This window comes from Salmo salar, chromosome ssa21 (assembly GCF_905237065.1).
Source record: "Salmo salar chromosome ssa21, Ssal_v3.1, whole genome shotgun sequence".
In the NCBI taxonomy this organism is placed as follows: Eukaryota; Metazoa; Chordata; class Actinopteri; order Salmoniformes; family Salmonidae; genus Salmo; species Salmo salar.
Window position 1 is genome coordinate 26,879,592 of NC_059462.1, and position 21,741 is coordinate 26,901,332.

Genomic DNA, 21,741 nt, shown 5'->3' on the forward strand with positions numbered 1-21,741 from the left:
AACCTTGAGGGCCTTCTATGTATATATTGTTATTTTCATCTTTACAATCATTTTAATGATCTTCTGATTTCATCTCTTCTGTTTGTGTTGGAAAGAGAAGTGTTAGGTTAATACTGAAGATAAAAAAATATCCAGGATTTTTCTTTGGTGGTCTCTGTGTAGAAAAATCGAGCTGGCTCAACCAGCCATTGGCCTTCAGAAGCTGGAATGAAGTCCTCTGCCACTCAACTGTATTAGAGCAGAATTTTGGAGTGACAGTGGAATTAACCAATCACATTTTGACTTGCAATAGGTAGCACAGAAAAATAAAAACAAAGTGGGCGCAAAAGCAAATAATCAGTGGTGCAAGCTGTAGTTTTCCCATAATGCAAGTAACATTACCTAGATTGTGTTGTGGTAATGTGACAATGGCCACAGCGGCTGCAGCAGCTGTTCTCAACTTTAAGGTGGATGATGTTGCTCAGTTATTAGCATCACCTTTTTCAAGATTATCTTTCAAACTTCGTTTACGAATGATCATAATCTGTGGGGGGCACTGTTTTTTATTGCAGCTTGCTTGCTGTTAGCTACAGTGTCTCTTGAAAAATAATGACTGAAATAATGACATTGTTGCATTTAAACTCTAGATCACCGGTTAGTGGGATGACCGTGATAAAATATATTTGCAATGGGAAGTAATAGCTGGTTTGTTCATTTCATTCTGGAAATGAAATGGTTGTGCTTTTGTAAGGTTATGATTTTATGCCTACTGGAGTGAATAATGGGCTGCTTATTCTTTAACAATATTTGATGCTGTGTGTGACTGCTGTCGCCTGTCTATGTGTTTAACCAAGTGCACAAGTATAACGGTCGCTGGTCTTTCAGCACCACAAGCCTGTCACCTTTGATGTGACACTGCTGTTGTCGCTATTGGTGATAGTGGTGTTAGGCTACCTGGCTGGTTGCATTATTTTATACTGTGTGTCACATGTTGCGTCTGTTCCGGTTCTGTCTCTGTGTGTGCAGCAGCCCGAAGTGCAGCCAGGCCTGTTTGATTCATTCATAATGCCATCAAAAAGCATTGTTCCTCCTTCACTAGAACTAGAATGGTCAGACTACAGAAGATAATGTCAGGCACATTAAGTGAAGCTATGTTTCTGTTATATTCTAGATTTTTGATACAATGTATTGGAAGATTTTTGGTCCCTCTGAAGGCCTAAATCCTATAGTCACGGTTCGCCACTGCTTTCAGGTAAAACAAGAGAACCGTGAGAACTGTCAATGGAATACAGGTTTTAATTCATTTCAGATCAGCCACATAAAAAAATCCTGGCCCCTTCAGCACTAAACTAATTACATAACTAATAATCCCTACAGGCCATGGGTAATTTCTCTCATAAAACACCTGCGGCTCATTCAGACAAATAACACTCTGACCCAAACCCTCTGGTGGAAACTAGCTCCCTGCCTCACTCCCATTCTTAATCCCTTAATCCAGGCCTGATTGCTGTAATCCTTATATTCCCTGGCATGGCTGCCTTACTGTACCTACCTTCCATGCCCTGAAGACCAAGGTGACCCCTCCCTCCGTCCTTCCCACGGTACCCGGGGGTACCCGGTCTGCCACCCACCCCTGGCATCCCCTTCTGCCCCTGGGGGCCCAGGTAGCCTAAATGGGAAGGGGGGGGGGGTTTAAAGAAGGGGTAAGGAAGAAGCAAAAAGAAGGGGAATGGTCATTCAGTGAAGACAGTCAGCCAATCCTATAGAAGCACTTGTATAAAGAACAACATTTGACATAGAGAAGTATATAACAATATTGTTACACAATATAAGGTAGTTGTGCTGCTGGATCCTCCTACCTGGAGCTCCAGGGGGTCCTTTTGGGCCAGTCTCCCCTCGTACCCCCTCTGGTCCTCGGATGCCCTGAGGCCCTGGAGCACCCCTTTCTCCTGACACCCTGGGGGGGACTGGGGCTGGGCCCTGGTTACCTGGGGCTCCCAGGTAACCTGCAGGACCAAACCAGGTCACACACATTTTGTACGTGTTAAACAGGCAACTTTAATAATAGTGTAGGTGATTTTCAGGTGAATTATAGTGAGGTGCAGATTGATATCAAACCAAGGGAGATGATGTCTACCTATGGGTCCAGTATTTCCTTTTGGGCCGGAAGGACCTCGGTCTCCTTGGAAACCAAACCTACCAGGAATTCCCATCATCCCTTGCTCTCCCTTCACACCTTTGGGACAAAAACCATGGCTGTTACTAATTTTACTGTTTCAGTACAAAGTAACCAGCTCAATAATTCCTCCTTGTCAAATGTGAAACAGACAGCCATCTACGATGAATAATAAAACATAATTCTGGATTGTATTTCGGAATTCCCACTTGGGCTACTATAATTCTATGATCTGTACCTTTCTTCCCAGACACTCCGCTCTGTCCTTTGTAGCCTGATGGTCCCTGATCCCCCTGCTTTCCTTTCAGACCAGAGAATCCGGGGAAGCCATAGTGGCCAGCTAAACCCTTCTCTCCGTATGGAGAGGGCTCACCAGGATATCCACGGGGCCCAGGGAAACCTATGAAACAGAACAATCATTATTAGCACACCAAATACACACACCAACCGAACACATCCCACACACCATGCACACCACATCCCAGAGGATAAATACTTAGTTAATCTACTGTAAATCCACGCATTCCCCACTCTACTATACCTGGCAGCCCTTTGGGTCCAGGGAAGCCAGGGTCTCCTGATGGTCCAGGTTTGTCTGAGGTGCCCTGTGGTCCTTGGGGGCCCTGAAACCCTGGAGCTCCCACCTGGCCCTGGTCACCTGAGTACAAGGGACAAAAAAAAGAAGAAGGGGGAGATACTTAGATACTTTGAAACACTAAATGTCCTCCAAACATTGCAACAAAAAGATGCAATGAGTCTTTTGGAGCAATGACTAACCTGGTTGTCCTTGAATGCCCTTCAAACCCAGCGATCCTGGGGTCCCGACCTCTGAGTTGGCTATACCTGTCTCACCCCTCGTTCCCTTAGCACCAGGAACACCTGGGGTTCCCAAGTTATCCTGACCTGGAAGTCCAGGGATGCCCTTCTCACCCTTCAGTCCATCCAGTCCCAATATACCATTCAGTCCAGGAAAACCTACAGAAAGGAGCAGATCAAACACAATGATAAGGCAAAGGTGTTGTGTGTGCACACCCGTGCTTTTGTGTGTGTGTGTGTGTGTACCTCTCTGTCCTGGGAAGCCTGGTCGTCCATTTTCGCCTGATTCTCCGGGGATCCCAGGCCATCCCTTCGTACCCTGGTTGCCTTGAAACCCTCCTTGACCATCAGATCCTGGAGACAGCAACCACAGTCAGACACAGGCAATGAATGACACTCATTTATAAAATGTGAGCAACATGGTAGGAAGTCAAGTCTCTTACCTATAGGTCCTCCTGTGCCAGGCTCTCCCGGCGCCCCTTTCATGCCGTCAATACCATGGAAACCACCACCGCCCCTGTCTCCCGGATTCCCAATGAAGCCCTTCTGACCTGTAGGGAGAGACAGAGGGTATCAGGAACACTGCTACCATGTTAACGCATCTCAGACAGCATCTTAGTAAAACTAGACTCCTTTTCTTCATCTGTACTGTTATCAATATGGTGGAGGCCTACCACTACCAGGTGCACTGTGTTTTCTCTCACCAGTCCACAGTTCCTAATGCAAATGAAGGAAGCAAGCCTCAATGAGTGACTCACCTGGAACCCCTGGGAAACCATCCTCCCCCCTCAGTCCTGTGGATCCGGGCATGTCGATTATGGGACCCCCCTCACCTGGAGAAGAAAACAATGAGGCGTATTTCAGCCAGTGCCTTTCACTACTCACTCTTCTATTTAAATGTTAAATTGTCCTGGGACTTTTGCTTCGAATCCAAGTGCTTAACAAAGACAAGCTTAAACTGAGTTGAAACAGCTGGAAAATGAAGTTTGGATGACTACTGGCGTCTACGGCAGTGGAGGCTGCTGATGGGAGGACGGCTCATAATAATGGTTGGAACGGAGCGAATGGAATGTCAACAGACACGTGGAAACCATGTGTTTGATACCATTTCACTTATTTTCCGCTACAGTAATTACCACTAGCCGTCCTCCCCAATTAAGGTGCCACCAACCTCCTGTGGTCTACGGTACTGTACTTATCCATCTGTGAGATTTGGGACAGACAGGGGTGTCATACCTTTGACACCCTTCACTCCTGGATCTCCTGAAGATCCGTAGGCACCGGGGGTACCTTTCTCCCCCTAAGAAACAAATACAAGAAACACCACATTAGATCGGACAGAGATGTGTCTAACCTGTTTGTAGAACATGTTTAGCATGAACAATAAAGGGGGCTGGCTGCAGCAGAGAAACAATGGGAACCAGACTACATGGTCTCACCCTGTGACCAGACATCCCAGGAAAGCCGCCGATTCCGTTTGATCCAGTCGGACCTGGCATTCCTTTTGGCCCTGGAAGTCCCTGCGCCCCTGGGTTGCCTGGGAAACCCTTCTTATCGCTGGGGTCTCCGGGAACGCCGTGGTAGCCCTCCATACCCGGAACTCCGGGAAAACCTTTAGGACCTGTAGAAGAGAAGTGGGGACGGTGAAGAAGGAATGAGAATGAGAGGAGTGAAATTAAAAGGAGAGAAGGATGAGAGTATGTGAATAAAGAAGAGCGGGAGGGTAGGGAGGGTATGAAGCCTGAATCACCTCTGGGTCCAGTAAATCCGATTTGTCCTGGGGTTCCATCTTCTCCCTTGGTCCCCTTCATGTCATTGATGATCTGACGAGGGATGTGGGGCTTCTCGCCTGGCAGGCCACTCAGACCACGTTCACCTAGGAGACAGCGGGTTTAAGTGTGAGTGTCCAATCAGATAGAAGGATCTGATAAAGAGTAAGAGAGAGACAGGGAAAGAGAGTGGTAGAGCACAGAAAGACACACCATTCTAATTGACAGTTCAGTCTCACCCTTTGAACCATAGTCGCCCATGATTCCTTTCTGTCCAAATCCACCGGGAATGCCATCCTCTCCCTTCTGTCCAGAGAAGCCCTCCTGGCCTGTCTCACCGGGCATACCTCCAAACCCTGACATGCCACGAGAACCTTTGATACCTGGAACAGGAAGTGACATCACAGGTCAGGAGGAACGTCCTTACAGCAACATGTGGCTATTATATATTTCAGCATTACTCACTGCAAAACTCCAGTGTGACATTATATCCTCATATCAACTCTTCATCAGGAAATGACATGTGGAATGTGATCAGAGTATGACCATACTGTATATGACCACGAACTCTATAATTAGAACATTGAACAGAACATGACTCCACTGAGTATAGTATGTGTATAGTAAGTAACCTTTGAACCCTGGCAGGCCAGAGTGTCCTATAGGTCCTGGCTCTCCAGGGTCACCCAGGTGTCCGGTGTTTCCCTCAGCACCCAGACCTCCAAACTCTCCTGGTGTCCCCTTCAGTCCTATTGGCCCCGGGGCGCCAGGGTCCCCCTGATCACCCCTGCCTCCGCTCAAACCTGGAAGATACAAATACACAGTGTATTAGCTGTGAGTCAAAGAGTTTCTTCCTCTTCAAAGCAAATAAAAAAAAGTTCAAAAAGAGAAGTTAGTCAGTTGTGTGTCTGACCTGGTTGTCCGATGCTTCCTGTTGGTCCATGGACTCCAGCCTGTCCAGGTACACCTTTCCAGCCGTACTTCCCAGCAGCTCCCGGTCTTCCTTGCTCCCCCTGTAGACCTGAAGAACCCACGTGGCCCTTGAACCCAATCATCCCAGGCATGCCACCCATCCCTGAGAGAGACGGGCAGAGAGAGAAGCCATTACAATAGCTATACATTACCACTCTTGAAAAGGTGGAGACATTGTAGTTTATTGAATGTCAACTTCAGTACACTGGTACGTTATGGTAGTACCCACCTGGGTAGCCCTCGTTTCCAGGTTCTCCGACAAAACCTTTAGGTCCCTGCTCTCCAGGAAGACCCACTTCTCCAGGTTGTCCGGTCGACGCTCCCCAGATCTCCCCGTGTGGTCCCTTTTCCCCGGACTCCCCGTCCCGACCCTGTTGGCCTGGCAGCCCTTGATCTCCAGGTTTACCCTTGACGCCGGGCTGACCCAAGTCTCCACGGGGGCCAGTGAAACCTGAGAGAGGACCAGACCATCAGAACTATCACCATCAGCTGGTAGGAGGTTAGAACCTGGACTAAGATGTAATAAGTATTAAAGCACTATAGTAGTGTATCCATTACAAGTGGGAGTAAATGTACCTGTGTAGAGGGATTGGATGTTATGTGTCTGTAACTAGAGCAAAAAGACTGCTATTACAACTAAAGCAGCAACAATATTACCTGGCTGTCCTTGAGACCCTCCTATGCCTTGCTCTCCTATCTCTCCTTTGGCCCCCTCATCTCCAAGTGGACCTGTGAATCCATTTTGACCTGGGATGCCTGAAGCACAGACAAAAGGACATACAGGACGTTAATCATAAATGTGGATCTTGACAGGAAAAGACCATGCAGGGCATATGACACATTTTCTGTTTTGCATTCTAAAGCTCAAACTGAACTTAAAGGATAAGTTACCTGGGAAACCCACTAACCCTTGGGGTCCTGGTGGTCCTGGCATACCGGGTGGTCCGGGTACGGCATCACAATCGCCTGAGTAAAAATAACACACAATGGACATATTTAGATTGTATCAATAATTACTATGAGAACGGTCCTCCTTTTATAACTGCTGTTTCACTACTGTTTAATGAAGCTCTACTCCACATCTAATACTGTACATATCTGTGGAAACTTCTGTGCTTTTGCCTGCTTGTTGCCTTGGTTCGACAATACTGTTGCCCAGTGTGGATTGGGGATCAGAGCATAGCGAAAATAAAATAATTTATACATATTAGCCAACTAATCAAAGACAAGACTATGACGGGAGAAACCAGTTACAAAAAAGTAGTGCACTTAACTCTTACTCTATACACAGTGAGCACGGTTACATGCAAACAATAATATGATTATTGTGAATAGTCAGATTAATATTTTGATTTAAACAGTTCATACTTTGAAGAATGATTTCCTTAATAATCCTGTTTACATGGACACATCTGAAATCAGGCTACCTGATGGGACTTCAAATCAGGCTACCTGATGGGACTTCAAATCAGGCTACCTGATGGGACTTCAAATCAGGCTACCTGATGGGACTTCAAATCAGGCTACCCGATGGGACTTTGATATATGCAGAAAATCACCAATCAAAATAAACGTTCTACCACTGCGACCATGTTATTTTTGTGAAGCATATTTGATTCTGAGTTGGGACACATACAGTTTGTATGTGAAGACTATTTCTAAGATGAATACTTTCTGAACTCACTTCACTCGCGCAAAAGAAGGAAGCTCACACTGCTCGTGCTAGCACATGCACAGATCATATATACCGTTGTTACTTTGATTAAGGCGTTTACATGTCCTAATAATTTGAACGATTGCCTAGAAAACCAGGTGTTTTTAATTGTCGTATCCTTATATCGATTATGACCTTACGCTGATTAAGATAAGCCGAGTAAAGTGTTTACATGACTAATGCCATACTTGGCTTACTGCCATAATCAGTTTAATATCGAATGATTTGTGTGCATGTTAACATACTCACTGACTGTAAAAAAAAACAAGACAAAAAGGCTACGGAAGCAAAGCACCAGTAGAAAAAGGTTAATGTAATGAAAATGCTGTTACTCCAGCTACCTTTGTCATTCAGTCGTCCATCTCCTCCCGGACTACAGTCAGACACTCCTTTCAATGGCAATAAGAGCGATTGGAACGAGAGAGGGAGAAAGAAAAAGAGATATTCAACATAAGGGTTAGAAAAGCTCAAGCATGATCTCATACAAGCACTGTTGGGGCTGGTTTGAGTGATGCAGACAGACTGCATCAGGGCTCATCTGGAGAGAGAGATGAGGAAAGTGGAAGCATCATTTCAATCATGGACACAAGCAGGGATGGGCAAAAATGAATAATTCTTATTTACAATGACGGCCTACCCCGAACGACACTGGGCCAATTGTGTGCCGCCCTATGGGACTACCAATCACGGCCAGATGTGATACAGCCTGGATTTCAACAAGGGACTGTGGTGACGCTTCTTGCACTGAGATGCAGTGCCTTAGACCACTACACCACTCGGGAGCCCTAGTTCAGCCTAGTGTAATACAAATGACAAAATACTCAGAAGTAATTGAAATACATGTAACAGAAATACTGCCCATCTCTGGACACAAGGGTATAAGACATTTTCGCACAGTCCCATTCATTTACATTTACGTAATTTAGCAGACGCTCTTATCCAGAGCGACTTACAAATTGGTGCATTCACCTTATGATATCCAGTGGAACAACCACTTTACAATAGTACATCTATATCCTTTTTTTTGGGGGGGAGTTAGAAGGATTACTATATCCTATCCCAGGTATTCCTTAAAGAGGTGGGGTTTCAGGTGTCTACGGAAGGTGGTGATTGACTCCGCTGTCCTGGCGTCGTGAGGGAGCTTATTCCACCATTGGGGTGCCAGAGTAGCGAACAGTTTTGACTGGGCTGAGCGGGAACTGTGCTTCCGCAGAGGTAGGGGGGCCAGCAGGCCAGAGGTGGATGAACGCAGTGCCCTTGTTTGGGTGTAGGGCCTGATCAGAGCCTGAAGGTACGGAGGTGCCGTTCCCCTCACAGCTCTGTAGGCAAGCACAATGGTCTTGTAGCAGATGCGAGCTTCAACTGGAAGCCAGTGGAGTGTGCGGAGGAGCGGGGTGACGTGAGAGAACTTGGGAAGGTTGAACACCAGACGGGCTGCGGCGTTCTGGATGAGTTGTAGGGGTTTAATGGCACAGGCAGGGAGCCCAGCCAACAGGGAGTTGCAGTAATCCAGACGGGAGATGACAAGTGCCTGGATTAGGACCTGCGCCGCTTCCTGTGTGAGGCAGGGTCGTACTCTGCGAATGTTGTATAGCATGAACCTACAGGATCGGGTCACCGCCTTGATGTTAGCGGAGAACGACAGGGTGTTGTCCAGGGTCACGCCGAGGCTCTTAGCACTCTGGGAGGAGGACACAATGGAGTTGTCCACCGTGATGGCGAGATCATGGAAAGGGCAGTCCTTCCCCGGGAGGAAGAGCAGCTCCGTCTTGCCGAGGTTCAGCTTGAGGTGGTGATCCGTCATCCACACTGATATGTCTGCCAGACATGCAGAGATGCGATTCGCCACCTGGTTATTCATGACAAGTCCTTGAAGTCTACAACTATGGGGAAAGGGGATACCTAGTCACTTGCACGACTGAATGCAGTAAATCGGAGAGGTGCCGAGGGCTGCATTAATCGATGTCATCGGCACCCGGGGAGCACTTGTTTTTGGGGGTCAACTGCCTTGCTCAAGGGCAGAATGGAATATTTTTTACAACTTGCCGACTCGGGGATTCAAACCAGCGAACTTTCGGTTACTGGCCCAATGCTCTTAACCGCTAGGATACCTGCCGCTCCCTACTTCAACTAGTCTTTCTGTTTTCCCCACAATTAATGGAGGAGGAGAGAGGGTAGATAGAGAAGAAAAGAATGAGAACGTTCAGAGATAAAAACAGAAGTACTCTGAGAGTGATTGGGAAAGAGAGATAAAAACAGAAGTACTCTGAGAGTGATTGGGAAAGAGAGATTGTCACGTCCTGACCATATACTTAGGTTTTTTTTGTATTATATTTGGTCAGGACGTGGCAGTTATGTTTGGTTATGGTATAGTGGGGTTGTGAGTGTTGGGGTAGGTTCTAGGTTAGGTATTTCTATGTGGAGTTTGGTGAGTGTATGTCTGTTGGGTTAATTGGGGTTGGGACTCTCAGTTGAAGGCAGGTGTTGTCTATCTGCCTTTGATTGAGAGTCCCATATAGTGGGGTGTGTTTGTGTTTGATTTTTGTGGGTAATTGTAATTTTGCACTGTGTTTCGTTTCACCTGTGAAACTGTCACCTTTCTCCTCTGCGTGTTTATTTTGTTTTGTCGTTTCCATCTAAAATAAATATGATGTGGAACAGTCAACCTGCTGCGTATTGGTCATCGAGTGATTTCGACATATCTTCCGATGAGGGAGAATACGAGGAACGTGACAGAATTACCCACCGACAACGGACCAAGCAGCAGAGGAAGGAGCAGCACAAGGAGAGGCACCAGGAGAAAAGCATTCTGGAGTCATGGACTTGGGAGGAAATCCTGGATGGGAAAGGTCCATGGGCTCAAGCTGGGGATTATCGCCGCCCACAGTGGGAGATCGAGGAGGCGAGAGCTGAGAGGCGCTGGTATGAGGAGAGGGAGCGCAACGGACAAGGGAGGCAGCCCAACAATTATTTTGGAAGGGGGCACACGGGGAGATTGGCGGAGTCAGGTGGTAGACCTAAGCCAACTCCCCGTGCTTACCGGAAGCAGCGTGGTACTGGTAAGACACCGTGTTATGCTGTGGAGCGCACGGTGTCCCCAGTGCGCGTTCAAAGCCCGGTGCGCTACATACCAGTCCCCCGCAAGTGCCATGCGAGTGCAGGCATCGAGCCAGGGCGGATGGTGCCAGCTCAGCGCATCTGGTCTCCAGTGCGCCTCCTCGGTCCAGGTTATCCTGCGCCGGCGTTGCGCACTGTGTCTCCAGAGCGCTGGGAGGGTCCAGTTCGCCCAATGCCTGCTCTCCGCCCGTGCCGGGCCAAAGTGGGCATTCAGCCTGGAGTGTGGGTAAAGAGTGTCCGTACCAGAACTCCAGTGCTCCCCCACAGCCCGGTTTATCCTGTGCCTCCTCCTCGGACCAGGCCTCCAGTGGGTCTCCCCATCCTGGTCCGTCCTGTGCCACCTCCTCGGACCAGGCCTCCAGTGGGTCTCCCCATCCTGGTTCATCCTGTGCCACCTCCCAGGACCAGGCCTTCAGTGGGTCTCCCCAGCCTGGTGAGTCCTGTGCCACCTCCCAGGACCAGGCCTTCAGTGGGTCTCCCCATCCTGGTTCATCCTGTGCCACCTCCCAGGACCAGGCCTCCAGTGGGTCTCCCCATCCTGGTCCGTCCTGTGCCACCTCCTCGGACCAGGCCTCCAGTGGGTCTCCCCATCCTGGTTCATCCTGTGCCACCTCCCAGGACCAGGCCTTCAGTGGGTCTCCCCAGCCTGGTGAGTCCTGTGCCTGTGCCCAGGGCCAGGCATCCATCATGTCTCCCCAGCCTGGTGAATCCTGGGTCAGGGCCGTCGGAGGATCCGACACCGGGGTGCGGCCCAGAGGATCCGACACCGGGTGCGGACCAGAGTATCCGACAACCTCTTGCGACCCGGGACTGAGGGGAGCTGCCTGTGACCCAGAACCGGGTGAGTCTGGTCACAATTCTAAAATAAAGTTGATTAACTATGACTGTGATGATTCTGCCTACAACCCAGAACCGAAGGAGTCTGCTTACAGCCTGGGACCGACGGAGTCGGCCCACGAACCAGAACCAAAGAAGTCTGCCTACTGTCCTAAGCCCAACAGGTCTGTCTACGGTCTGTTGGACAGTAGGCCAGAACCGGAGCCACCTCCAATATAGGTGGGTTGGGGAGGGGGGGTGTAGCACTGTGCCGTCGTTGACGGCAGCCACCCTCCCTTCCCTCCCTTTAGTTAGGAGGTTAATTGTGTGTTGTTTTTTTTTGTTTTGTTTTTTTCTGTTGGTTTTGTGCATTCAGTGTATGCACCTTTAGGGGGGTAATGTCACGTCCTGACCATATACTTAGGTTTTTTTTGTATTATATTTGGTCAGGACGTGGCAGTTATGTTTGGTTATGGTATAGTGGGGTTGTGAGTGTTGGGGTAGGTTCTAGGTTAGGTATTTCTATGTGGAGTTTGGTGAGTGTATGTCTGTTGGGTTAATTGGGGTTGGGACTCTCAGTTGAAGGCAGGTGTTGTCTATCTGCCTTTGATTGAGAGTCCCATATAGTGGGGTGTGTTTGTGTTTGATTTTTGTGGGTAATTGTAATTTTGCACTGTGCGTGTTTATTTTGTTTTGTCGTTTCCATCTAAAATAAATATGATGTGGAACAGTCAACCTGCTGCGTATTGGTCATCGAGTGATTTCGACATATCTTCCGATGAGGGAGAATACGAGGAACGTGACAGAGATAAAAACAGAAGTACTCTGAGAGTGATTGGGAAAGAGAGATAAAAACAGAAGTACTCTGAGAGTGATTGGGAAAGAGAGATAAAAACAGAAGTACTCTGAGAGTGATTGGGAAAGAGAGATAAAAACAGAAGTACTCTGAGAGTGATTGGGAAAGAGAGATAAAAACAGAAGTACTCTGAGAGTGATTGGGAAAGAGAGATAAAAACAGAAGTACTCTGAGAGTGATTGGGAAAGAGAGATAAAAACAGAAGTACTCTGAGAGTGATTGGGAAAGAGAGATAAAAACAGAAGTACTCTGAGAGTGATTGGGAAAGAGAGATAAAAACAGAAGTACTCTGAGAGTGATTGGGAAAGAGAGATAAAAACAGAAGTACTCTGAGAGTGATTGGGAAAGAGAGATAAAAACAGAAGTACTCTGAGAGTGATTGGGAAAGAGAGATAAAAACAGAAGTACTCTGAGAGTGATTGGGAAAGAGAGATAAAAACAGAAGTACTCAGAGTGATTGGGAAAGAGAGATAAAAACAGAAGTACTCAGAGTGATTGGGAAAGAGAGCGAGAGAAAGAGAGATAAAAGAGGGAGAGGGTAACACACCAGGATCTCCAGCTCGACCTTTGACACCAGCGTAACCCGGCTCCCCATCATCGCCTTGTAACCCTCTGACCCCTTTAGTGGCACCTAGAACCCTTCCCGGTTCTCCCATCTGTCCAAACAACCCAGGGAGCCCCGACCGGCCAGGATAACCCTTTTCTCCAGTGAGTCCCTCAGGTGCGTCCCCCTAGAACAGAGAACACAGGACATATAGCTCAGAACATATCCCTCCCTGTAATGATAAACATCTACACAGCTGCATTGGCTCGAACAGCTAGTATTATAGACACATTATCAGGTCGAAAGTGTTTGAGGTGCTTGAACAGCAGGTTATCTTAGAAAGTAGGTGGTGGGAAAGACAAGAATGGATCTTTAGCGGGTATTATGTAGCACTAGTAGGCCACTTACTGAAAGACCACGGTTCCCAGGGAATCCATTGTTCCCACTTGGCCCAGGGAAGCCCTGCAATCCTGGGTCACCAGTCGCACCCGGGTCTCCTGGGTCCCCGGCATGTCCTGTAGAGTTCACACACAAATGCACTCATTTACACATACACTTGCTTAATGGTGTCTCACACTCACCACTGTTTAAAGGATATAGAAGTGTGTGAAAAGAAAGAATAAGAAATGATCCACCTTTCTCTTTGGCCCAAGTGAACTCGCCCTTCCTGCCCTTTGGACCCGGTTGTCCTGTGGCACCAGGGAACCCCTACGGAGGAAAGAAATACGGGGACATATAGTAGAGGGATAGGAAGCCAGTGAGAGAGAATTGGAGAGGAAAAAAAACTATTAAGAGAAACGTTTGTTTAAGATGAATGTTGCCCTACTGAAAGTGATGTCTGATATTTGTTGCGAGGTAGATGTTGTCAAGCTGAGGTGGTGTTAGTTGTTCTTACAGGCAGTCCGATGACACCTTGGGGTCCTGGCTCGCCTGGCTCGCCCTGCTGACCAAACTCGCCACTCATTCCAGGGTCGCCTTGGCTACCAGCAGGGCCAGGCAGGCCCGGAGGAGAGTGGACAATGTTGCACTCACACAACCCGTGATCACCTAAAACACATACACAACTCAGATCAGCTGTACTGTAAGACATAACATGTGAGCATACAGCGCACAAACATACATCACGGATTACATGTCTGAATAAACACACACTCTAACCTTTCAGTCCTTTTCTCCCTGCAGAGCCTGGCCGCCCTCTCGACCCAGCAAATCCCTTGTAGAAGTCTGCCCCTGCAGATATTTTGACACATACACATATTAAGAAACACATTTACAACTCACAACATTCCTTTAATATCATTCCATCATACAAAACAACCTTTCAATAAAATATCAATATGAATCTCTTTCATGTCCACACTCACATGATCCTGGTGGTCCGGGTGGGCCCCTCAACCCAGAAATGCCTTCGATACCTGGGGGTCCGGGGCTGAGAGCAGGGATACCTGGCTCTCCAGGTGGGCCCGTCTCTCCCTTTACCCCCGGTTCCCCGAACGGACCCCACAGGTACTCCACTGTTGGAGCATGAGGGATAAGGGAGATAGGAGAGGAGAATATGAATGATTACTGAGAAAACCAAACGTAAAAAAATAAATAAAACACAAAACAGTGCACAACTTGTTAACAATACAATTATAATAATTCTTATTATACCATATTAATAAGTACAATAGATCTACATTGCTACATCACTGTAACTAGTGTAAAAACGTTCTAACACTACTGGCCACTGACTAGATAAGTAAGGGTTTGGTACTGACCTTGTAATTGACTATCACTCTTCCTAGCAGGAGGTCCAGCCCGGCCTGGCAGACCTTTCTCCCCCTGTAAACCCATCTCTCCCTGGGGTCCCAGCTGCCCAGGGGGACCAACTACATCCCCACCCCAACATGGACATCAATCAGTATCAATATAACGATCAGTATTATAACAATAAAACAGTAAGCAATATATTAGAACAACTCTACAAGCTAGTCTTTAATGTTCAACATCATATTCAATGAAAGGCTGACTACCCGGAGAAAGACGATACTGTATATTGATAGTTGATAGATAGTTGATGCTGATAGAAAAGTGATTGATGACTTGATTGGCTAATCATACCTCTGTTAGGCCCTCCTGAGGGACCTTCATAATAGATCAACTCCCCAGGTTCTCCGATGGCACCCTAAAAATAATCCCCACCTGTTAAAACCTACTACATGTATATAGCTTGTGTGTTCGAATTTGAATGAAAGTTTAGAATGGACCACTGTCCAATCAAAGATCTGCTAGTATCACAGTGTTTTGATGTGAGTATCAACTGTAGGATCACCTTTTGGCCATCTCTGCCCCTAAATCCTGGTTCTCCAAGGTCCCCCTAAAGGGAAAGACGGAGGGAGAGAGTTTATGAGAAAGGTGTCCAGCACCATCAAGAGCACAAAAGATACAACTGCAACATCTCTATTAGCCCACAAAAACCAACACATACTACTGACTGCAATAATATGGAGATCTTGGCATTGTTAGGCCACGCAAACATACCCTTAGTCCTTGCTCTCCATCCCGACCAGGGACACCCTGAACGAACACACAAGGATATTCAACAGGTCAGTATCTCACAAGCAACAAACACAGGTTCAATAAGGTATAATAATGTATGTGTAATTTATACAGTATAATGTTTGTGTAATACTAACCCTTTGCCCAGGCATCCCCATAATCCCAGTCTCTCCTTTGTTGTCAGCCTGATAAGTAACATATACAATCACATTTTATTCGTCACATACTTCGTAAACAACAGGTGTGGACTAACAGTGAAATGCTTACTTACGGACCCTTCCCAACAATACAGAGAGAAAGAAAATAGAGAAATAATAGAAAAGTAATAACACGTAATAATGAAATGTATAAAAAAATAAACAATGAGTAACAATAACATGGCTATATACACGGGGTACCAGCACCGTGTCTATGTGCAGGGGTACAAGGTTATTGAGGTAGATATGTACCTATAACTAGGAATAAAGTGACAACAGGATAGATAATAAACATAGCAGCAGCGTATGTGATGAGTCAATTATGTTTGTGCTAAATGGGCCAATGCAGATAGTCAGGTAGCTATTTGGTTAACTATGTAACTAACTATTTAACAGTCTTATGTCTTGGGAGTAGAAACTGTTCAGGGTCCTGTTGGTTCCAGACTTGGTGCATCGGTACCACTTGCCGTGCGGTAGCAGAGAGAACAGTCTATGACTGGGGTGGCTGGAGTCTTTGACAATTTTTAGGTGCCTTCCTCTAACACCACCTGGTATAGAGGTCCTGGATGGCAGGGATTTTGGCCCCAGTGATGTAGTGGGCCGTACACACTACCCTCTGTAGTGTCTGGCAGTCAGATGCCAAGCAGTTGCCATACCAAGCAGTGATGCAGCCAGTCAAGATGGAACATGGTGTTATAGAGACCACAGGAGAAGAGGGGTCACTTACCTCAACTCCAGTTTCACCTTTCAACCCTTTCTCACCCTTTCTGCCCTGGAGGAGACAAAGCAGAACATTGTTAGAGTGATTCAGTTCACACACAATCAAAATATTTATTGTTATTAAACATATTAAAGTGTGGAGCTGTACTGACGTAGGGTCCGGTAATTGGACTGGTATGGGGATGGGTGGAGTTCCCTGGGGGACCTTGCTGTCCAGCCTCACCCTGTGGTGAGAGAGGGAAGTGCAGTGAGAATCATGCAGCAGAGATGAGGACGGCAAGGACAATCATTATTTTTTGTAGTCAAACACATTAAGTGCTGGGCAGTAAAAAACTATTTGAAACATGCAGTCACATACCGCTTCTCCTTTGACCCCCTTCAACACTTTGGTCATGGTGCCCTGAGCAGAAAACACACCAGGTTAAAACACATCCGTATTATTTTATTTTAATCTCATTCACTAGCCATTTATCTTCTATGAGAGATGAAACATGGTTCAAATGATTTGATGTGAGGACCTTACCTTTGGTCCAGGAAGGCCAGGAAACCCTAAAGGGCCCTGAGTCAGGAAACAAACCAGAAGAATGATTGGGTATCTATCTAGTACACAGAAGGGTGTATATGGTACAACAACACATTCATATGCACGCACACGCACACGCACACACACACACACACACACACACACACACGCACACGCACACGCACACACACACACACACACACACACACACACACACACACACACACACACACACACACACACTCCACTAACCTGTCGTCCTGGGAGTCCTCTGTAGCCCGATCGACCTGGGTAACCCTGAGGACCCTGAGAGAGAGAAGGGAGGATGGAGAAAGATAGAATGTCAGAGTGCAATGTCATTTTTGATATGGAGTAGCTATATATATATATATATATATATATACACATAGCCATATATATAGCCAGCATCATTATACTATATATATATATATATATATATATATATATAGTATAATGATGCTGGCTATCTTGTACCATAACTTTAGAGTGACAGGGAAAGGCGGCGGCGCCATACTTACAACAAATCCAGGGTATCCGGGCTGTCCTGAATCTCCCTGTTGAAAAGACACACAGAGAGAAGAGGTTGTTTCTGTGTAGAGTACAAGAGTACATCATATTTGTGTACTGTACAATATCATGACATGATGTACCGTTCAAAGTAGCCTGTACATTGATAATACTGTAGTACTGATAGCAGGTCTATCCCACAGTTCTCTAGCCCTCTCCTCTCCTCTTACCCTGAACCGCTCCATGAACACACTCAGCTCCAGAGTGTCTCCCTTCTGTCCCTTCCTGCCTGCCTGACCCTGTGGAGAGAGAGAGAGAAAGGAAGGGGGTGGAGGTAGAAAATCAAACGAAAATATAAAATGAAGGAGAGGGAGTTATTCAATGTCTCAGACTACAAGGTGGAATCCTTGATTCTATCTCTACAAACGTCTCTGGTGACCTGTCATTCCACCTGTTTTGAACTAGGGGTTGGTAATGTTCTCTAGTTGCGCCGTGATTGGGTCATGTTCTCTGGTTACGCTGTGATTGGCTCAGTGTTCTCTCACTCATGGGGACACTACGTCACCGCCAAATCTAAGGGAAGAGCTCGAAAATTCAAGCCCCTTGGGTGCTGGCATAGAGTCACATTAGAAGTGCCCATCCAAGAAGGGTCAAGGTCTTTGGCCATAGATAAAATGACGTCAAATCACATTATATCTACAGTAGCTTTGATTGGCAAGCTAGCAGTCATCATCATGAATCAAGTCGACAATCTACTGGCAAATGCTTTTTAATCCTTGTCATATGAAGAGAAATAATGACGAGAAATGTTAGTTAAAATGTATCGATGCTCATCAGCCATAAACATTACACAACAAATTGGAATTCGCAAATTAAAAAATTTGTGGTTTGGAAGGAATCTGTGGCCAACTGCAAGCATTGCAAAGCAATCACTAGCCTGCTATTCAGTGGAGTGGATGTGTGGTCCCAAGTCTGGGTTTAAGGGTCTCTTTCCCAAGCTTAAAAGGATAAACATTCAACTATGGCCATGCTGTCTATCCAGCTCAAAACAACTGGAAATTTGGAACTGGGAAATCTGACTTCGGTGAGTTCAAGACAACTGGGAACTCAGAAAAAAACTAGCTCCGACTGGGAGAAAATGTTTTGAATGGTCATCCAACTCGGAATTGCAAGTCGGGAACTCGCGCCTCTTTCTACAGCTTCGACCTGAAGATCACTGTCATCATGATTCAACCTTATTTTTTTCTGAGTTCCCAGTTGTCTTGAAAGCACCATAAATCCAGAGAATGACAGACTTTGATGGCAAAGTTTGATGACAAAATTTGCCTATGAAGGACCGCCGCTCCACCTTCCTGTTCAAGTGAGCACAGCACAACAAGGTGAGTCCAAAAATGTTTCGTACGCTGCATAAATTATATAATATACCAGGGAGATATGTATACTGTAGCTAAGAAAGTAATACTAAGTGTATGTTGTGTAGTAAGATGTTAGTAGCTCATGTGCCTCACCCTAATAATTTGGTCCCTTTCCCCCCTCTTAATTTCACCTACTGTTCTGACTTGGTGGGGAACATGTAGCCTATAGCCTGTTTTAGATAAATGTAATAATCAAATATTGTAAGAGCTTTCATTGTCTGCTTATAAGCCTCCTTTATTTATCCTACGGTTCTGACTTGGTGTACAGGGAGAATACTGTAAGAACGCCCCATGTTCTGAATTCTGTCGCTGTATATTTAAAAAATGATGAACAAATAGTTATATTGACTACGTCCGTCCTAGCTCACTTAATCGAAATTACGGATTGCCTCTTATCCGCTCGTCGTCCCCTTATGCCATAGCTTGTACATCTCAATTGTCACTAGAAACCACATTTTGTTTCAGCAAGTCAGCCATATCAGCTGTTTTTTTTTAAATGCAGTAAATGAGGCTGAATGAAGGCTCTGCTGATAGCCAGGTGTAGCAAGGTGTTAGGTGTTGGAACTGCTGTTGGGACTCTGCTGTTGGGACAGCTTTATCTAGGCCCTAATAGTTTGTGGGCACCGTTTGTCACCGTTATAGTTCAATTCATGTATTGTTTAGTGTTGTGTTGTGTAGTGGCTTTGCTGACATGCATGTAAAAAAATATATATATTGTTTTCCCACCAAGATTTACATACTAAAATTGCAACTGCTGGTGACATCACTGGGTTCATACGTACATTATACCCGGGCTGACCATCGTTGCCTGGTTTCCCTGACAACCCTGAATCTCCATGTGTTCCGTTGCATCCGTCTGCTCCAGGTTTCCCACGAGTCCCTGCCTGTCCTGGATGGCCCTGGAGATGATATGGATGAGTTAATAACAGACCTTTACAACATCATTCCATGTTGTATTAAGACTACTTACAGTATTAACAAGACAACAATAGATGATTTATTGGCATGTGTGTGTCTGCTATTTATTTGCTCAGAGAAAAAAATCCCAATATAATCCCACTTACAGGAATACCGTCCGATCCAGAAAACCCAGGAACACCAGTCATCCCCTGCGGAGAAATTAAAAACACTTATACAAGTCCATACCAACATTTGATGAGTAGACACACCACTAAGCCAGAGTCTGAGATCTCTAGTAAAGAATTCTCCAGTCAGTGTTCCTCACCACAGAACCCTTGGGGCCGATGAAGCCTCCTCTGCCCCGGTCGCCCTTCTCTCCTTGGACTCCTTGGACTCCTGGGTCCCCTAGGCTCCCTGGAGGCCCCTGGGGGCCCTGCGGGCCAAGAGGACCAGGTTGGCCCTGAGGAGGAGGAGAGAGACATGTTAATCAACAGATTATGAAACACATCAAGGGATGGAGACTGATAAATATTAGTGCTGAGCGATTAGTGCTTTTTGAGGTCAGTTCAGTTTCGGTTCGTTATTAAAAAATTATTTTCGGTTTCAATAATTTTGGGGGAAATGAAATGCACTATGCATTATGTGGGTTGAATGCTGTAACAAAGCTGAAAAAAATGGAATACAAGTCCCATGATGGTAGTGACTGCCCATTAATGCTTATTACTTATTAAGCATCATTTATTCACATTACTTTAATAAAATATTAGTTTTATTCGATGACTTTATTACTTAATTCAAAGTCATCATCTCATCTCTATAGCGCTGCTGGCTATGCTGTCTGACAAAATCACTATTTTAGTAGTTCTTCAAAGTAAATAAGGCATACTTTTATGACTGCTGAATACCAACTATGAATCACTTAGATCATGTCGATATATCTTCTCTCCTCGCACAACCCGCTTCTCATCGCTTTCCTTCCATTGAAAATGAATGGGAAGAGGTGTTTCACTGTGCGGTGCCGCTCCTAGCGTACATGGGCCATCTCTGTGTCTGCTCCACACAAATTGGGCAAGTTTAAGCGGGCGTGCAATGGATTATGGTCATTGTAGTTAATTACCACGTTTTCTGCACTAAACTATGTAGAATATTGGCCTGTAGGAAACTACAACTTCCTACTACATTTCACAGTTCAGGCTTGATCCTCATAGCCTGGTTCCTCTCTAGGTTTCTTCCTAGATTCTGGCCTTTCTAGAGAGTTTTTCCTAGCCACCGTGCTTCTACACCTGCATTGCTTGCTGTTTGGGGTTTTAGGCTGGGTTTCTGAACAGCACTTTGAGATATTAGCTGATGTAAGAAGGGCTTTATAAATTCATTTGATTTGATCTGATGTATCTTTACAGAAACTGCACATTGAGCTCACAGAAAAAAACCTGAACCAAATAGAATTCAAATAATTGAACTGACGTCAGTGGATTAGTTGTTTAAAACCCCAAAATAAAAAATCTAATAAATGTACAGATAGCTAGGGGCACATTCCAACACTCCGACATAATTTACAAATGAAGCGTGTATGTTTAGTGAGATGTTCTCTTGATAAATGTGTGAATTGGGCCATTTTCCTGTCCTGCTAAGCATTCAAAATGTAACGAGTACTTTTGGGTGTCAGGGAAAATGTATGGAGTAAAAAGTACATTATATTCTTTAGGAATGTAGTAAAGTAAAACTTGTCAAAGGATACCCAAAATAACTACTTAAGTAGTACTTTAAAGTATTTTTACTTAAGTATTTTACACCACTGGCACTTTAGACTTACCTTTGTTGCAAAAAGAACATGGAAAGATCATTCACTCCCCTTATAGGCCAGTAACTGGGCTTTAGTGTTTAATAGAGGTGAAAGCACCACAACAATGTCAAATTATATAAAACAACATGTTGCAGTGGGGGTGAGACTCCACCGAGTGGTGGTTTATGGGTTTATTACAACAACCTACATGGAGAAACAGTTTTTCCACTCTGGGGGAACAGTAAAGATGCAGAGAGATGGAGTCCAGGCAAGGGCCAGGGTGAGGGATATTAAATCAAATTGTTAGATGATAACACCAAAGATGGTGGATAAATGAAGATGTCTTACTAAAGCCGGTTACCAATGAAATAAGAA

General features: G+C 45.7%; 1 protein-coding gene across 1 annotated transcript in view; it reads right to left on the bottom strand.

Annotated features, from left to right (window-relative positions):
* LOC106582131 (collagen alpha-2(IV) chain) overlaps nt 1–21,741 on the bottom strand; it is a 113,584-nt gene that overhangs the window by 4,942 nt on the left and 86,901 nt on the right. The window contains exons 5-44 of the mRNA XM_014164896.2: nt 19,909–20,043; nt 19,748–19,792; nt 19,466–19,582; nt 17,499–17,567; nt 17,280–17,315; nt 16,993–17,046; nt 16,741–16,776; nt 16,576–16,617; nt 16,370–16,441; nt 16,225–16,269; nt 15,438–15,485; nt 15,283–15,318; nt 15,074–15,118; nt 14,863–14,926; nt 14,520–14,630; nt 14,124–14,273; nt 13,918–13,989; nt 13,655–13,806; nt 13,395–13,467; nt 13,168–13,274; nt 12,763–12,946; nt 7,768–7,815; nt 6,604–6,678; nt 6,370–6,468; nt 5,942–6,163; nt 5,654–5,815; nt 5,373–5,543; nt 4,980–5,123; nt 4,722–4,847; nt 4,411–4,592; nt 4,208–4,271; nt 3,730–3,804; nt 3,415–3,522; nt 3,218–3,325; nt 2,933–3,130; nt 2,697–2,813; nt 2,394–2,555; nt 2,117–2,215; nt 1,839–1,985; nt 1,532–1,648 (exon numbers count right to left, since the gene is read on the bottom strand). Of these exons, the coding sequence (XP_014020371.1) occupies nt 1,532–1,648; nt 1,839–1,985; nt 2,117–2,215; nt 2,394–2,555; nt 2,697–2,813; nt 2,933–3,130; nt 3,218–3,325; nt 3,415–3,522; nt 3,730–3,804; nt 4,208–4,271; nt 4,411–4,592; nt 4,722–4,847; nt 4,980–5,123; nt 5,373–5,543; nt 5,654–5,815; nt 5,942–6,163; nt 6,370–6,468; nt 6,604–6,678; nt 7,768–7,815; nt 12,763–12,946; nt 13,168–13,274; nt 13,395–13,467; nt 13,655–13,806; nt 13,918–13,989; nt 14,124–14,273; nt 14,520–14,630; nt 14,863–14,926; nt 15,074–15,118; nt 15,283–15,318; nt 15,438–15,485; nt 16,225–16,269; nt 16,370–16,441; nt 16,576–16,617; nt 16,741–16,776; nt 16,993–17,046; nt 17,280–17,315; nt 17,499–17,567; nt 19,466–19,582; nt 19,748–19,792; nt 19,909–20,043 (4,117 nt within the window). The remainder of the gene's footprint in view (nt 1–1,531; nt 1,649–1,838; nt 1,986–2,116; nt 2,216–2,393; nt 2,556–2,696; nt 2,814–2,932; nt 3,131–3,217; nt 3,326–3,414; nt 3,523–3,729; nt 3,805–4,207; nt 4,272–4,410; nt 4,593–4,721; nt 4,848–4,979; nt 5,124–5,372; nt 5,544–5,653; nt 5,816–5,941; nt 6,164–6,369; nt 6,469–6,603; nt 6,679–7,767; nt 7,816–12,762; nt 12,947–13,167; nt 13,275–13,394; nt 13,468–13,654; nt 13,807–13,917; nt 13,990–14,123; nt 14,274–14,519; nt 14,631–14,862; nt 14,927–15,073; nt 15,119–15,282; nt 15,319–15,437; nt 15,486–16,224; nt 16,270–16,369; nt 16,442–16,575; nt 16,618–16,740; nt 16,777–16,992; nt 17,047–17,279; nt 17,316–17,498; nt 17,568–19,465; nt 19,583–19,747; nt 19,793–19,908; nt 20,044–21,741) is intronic.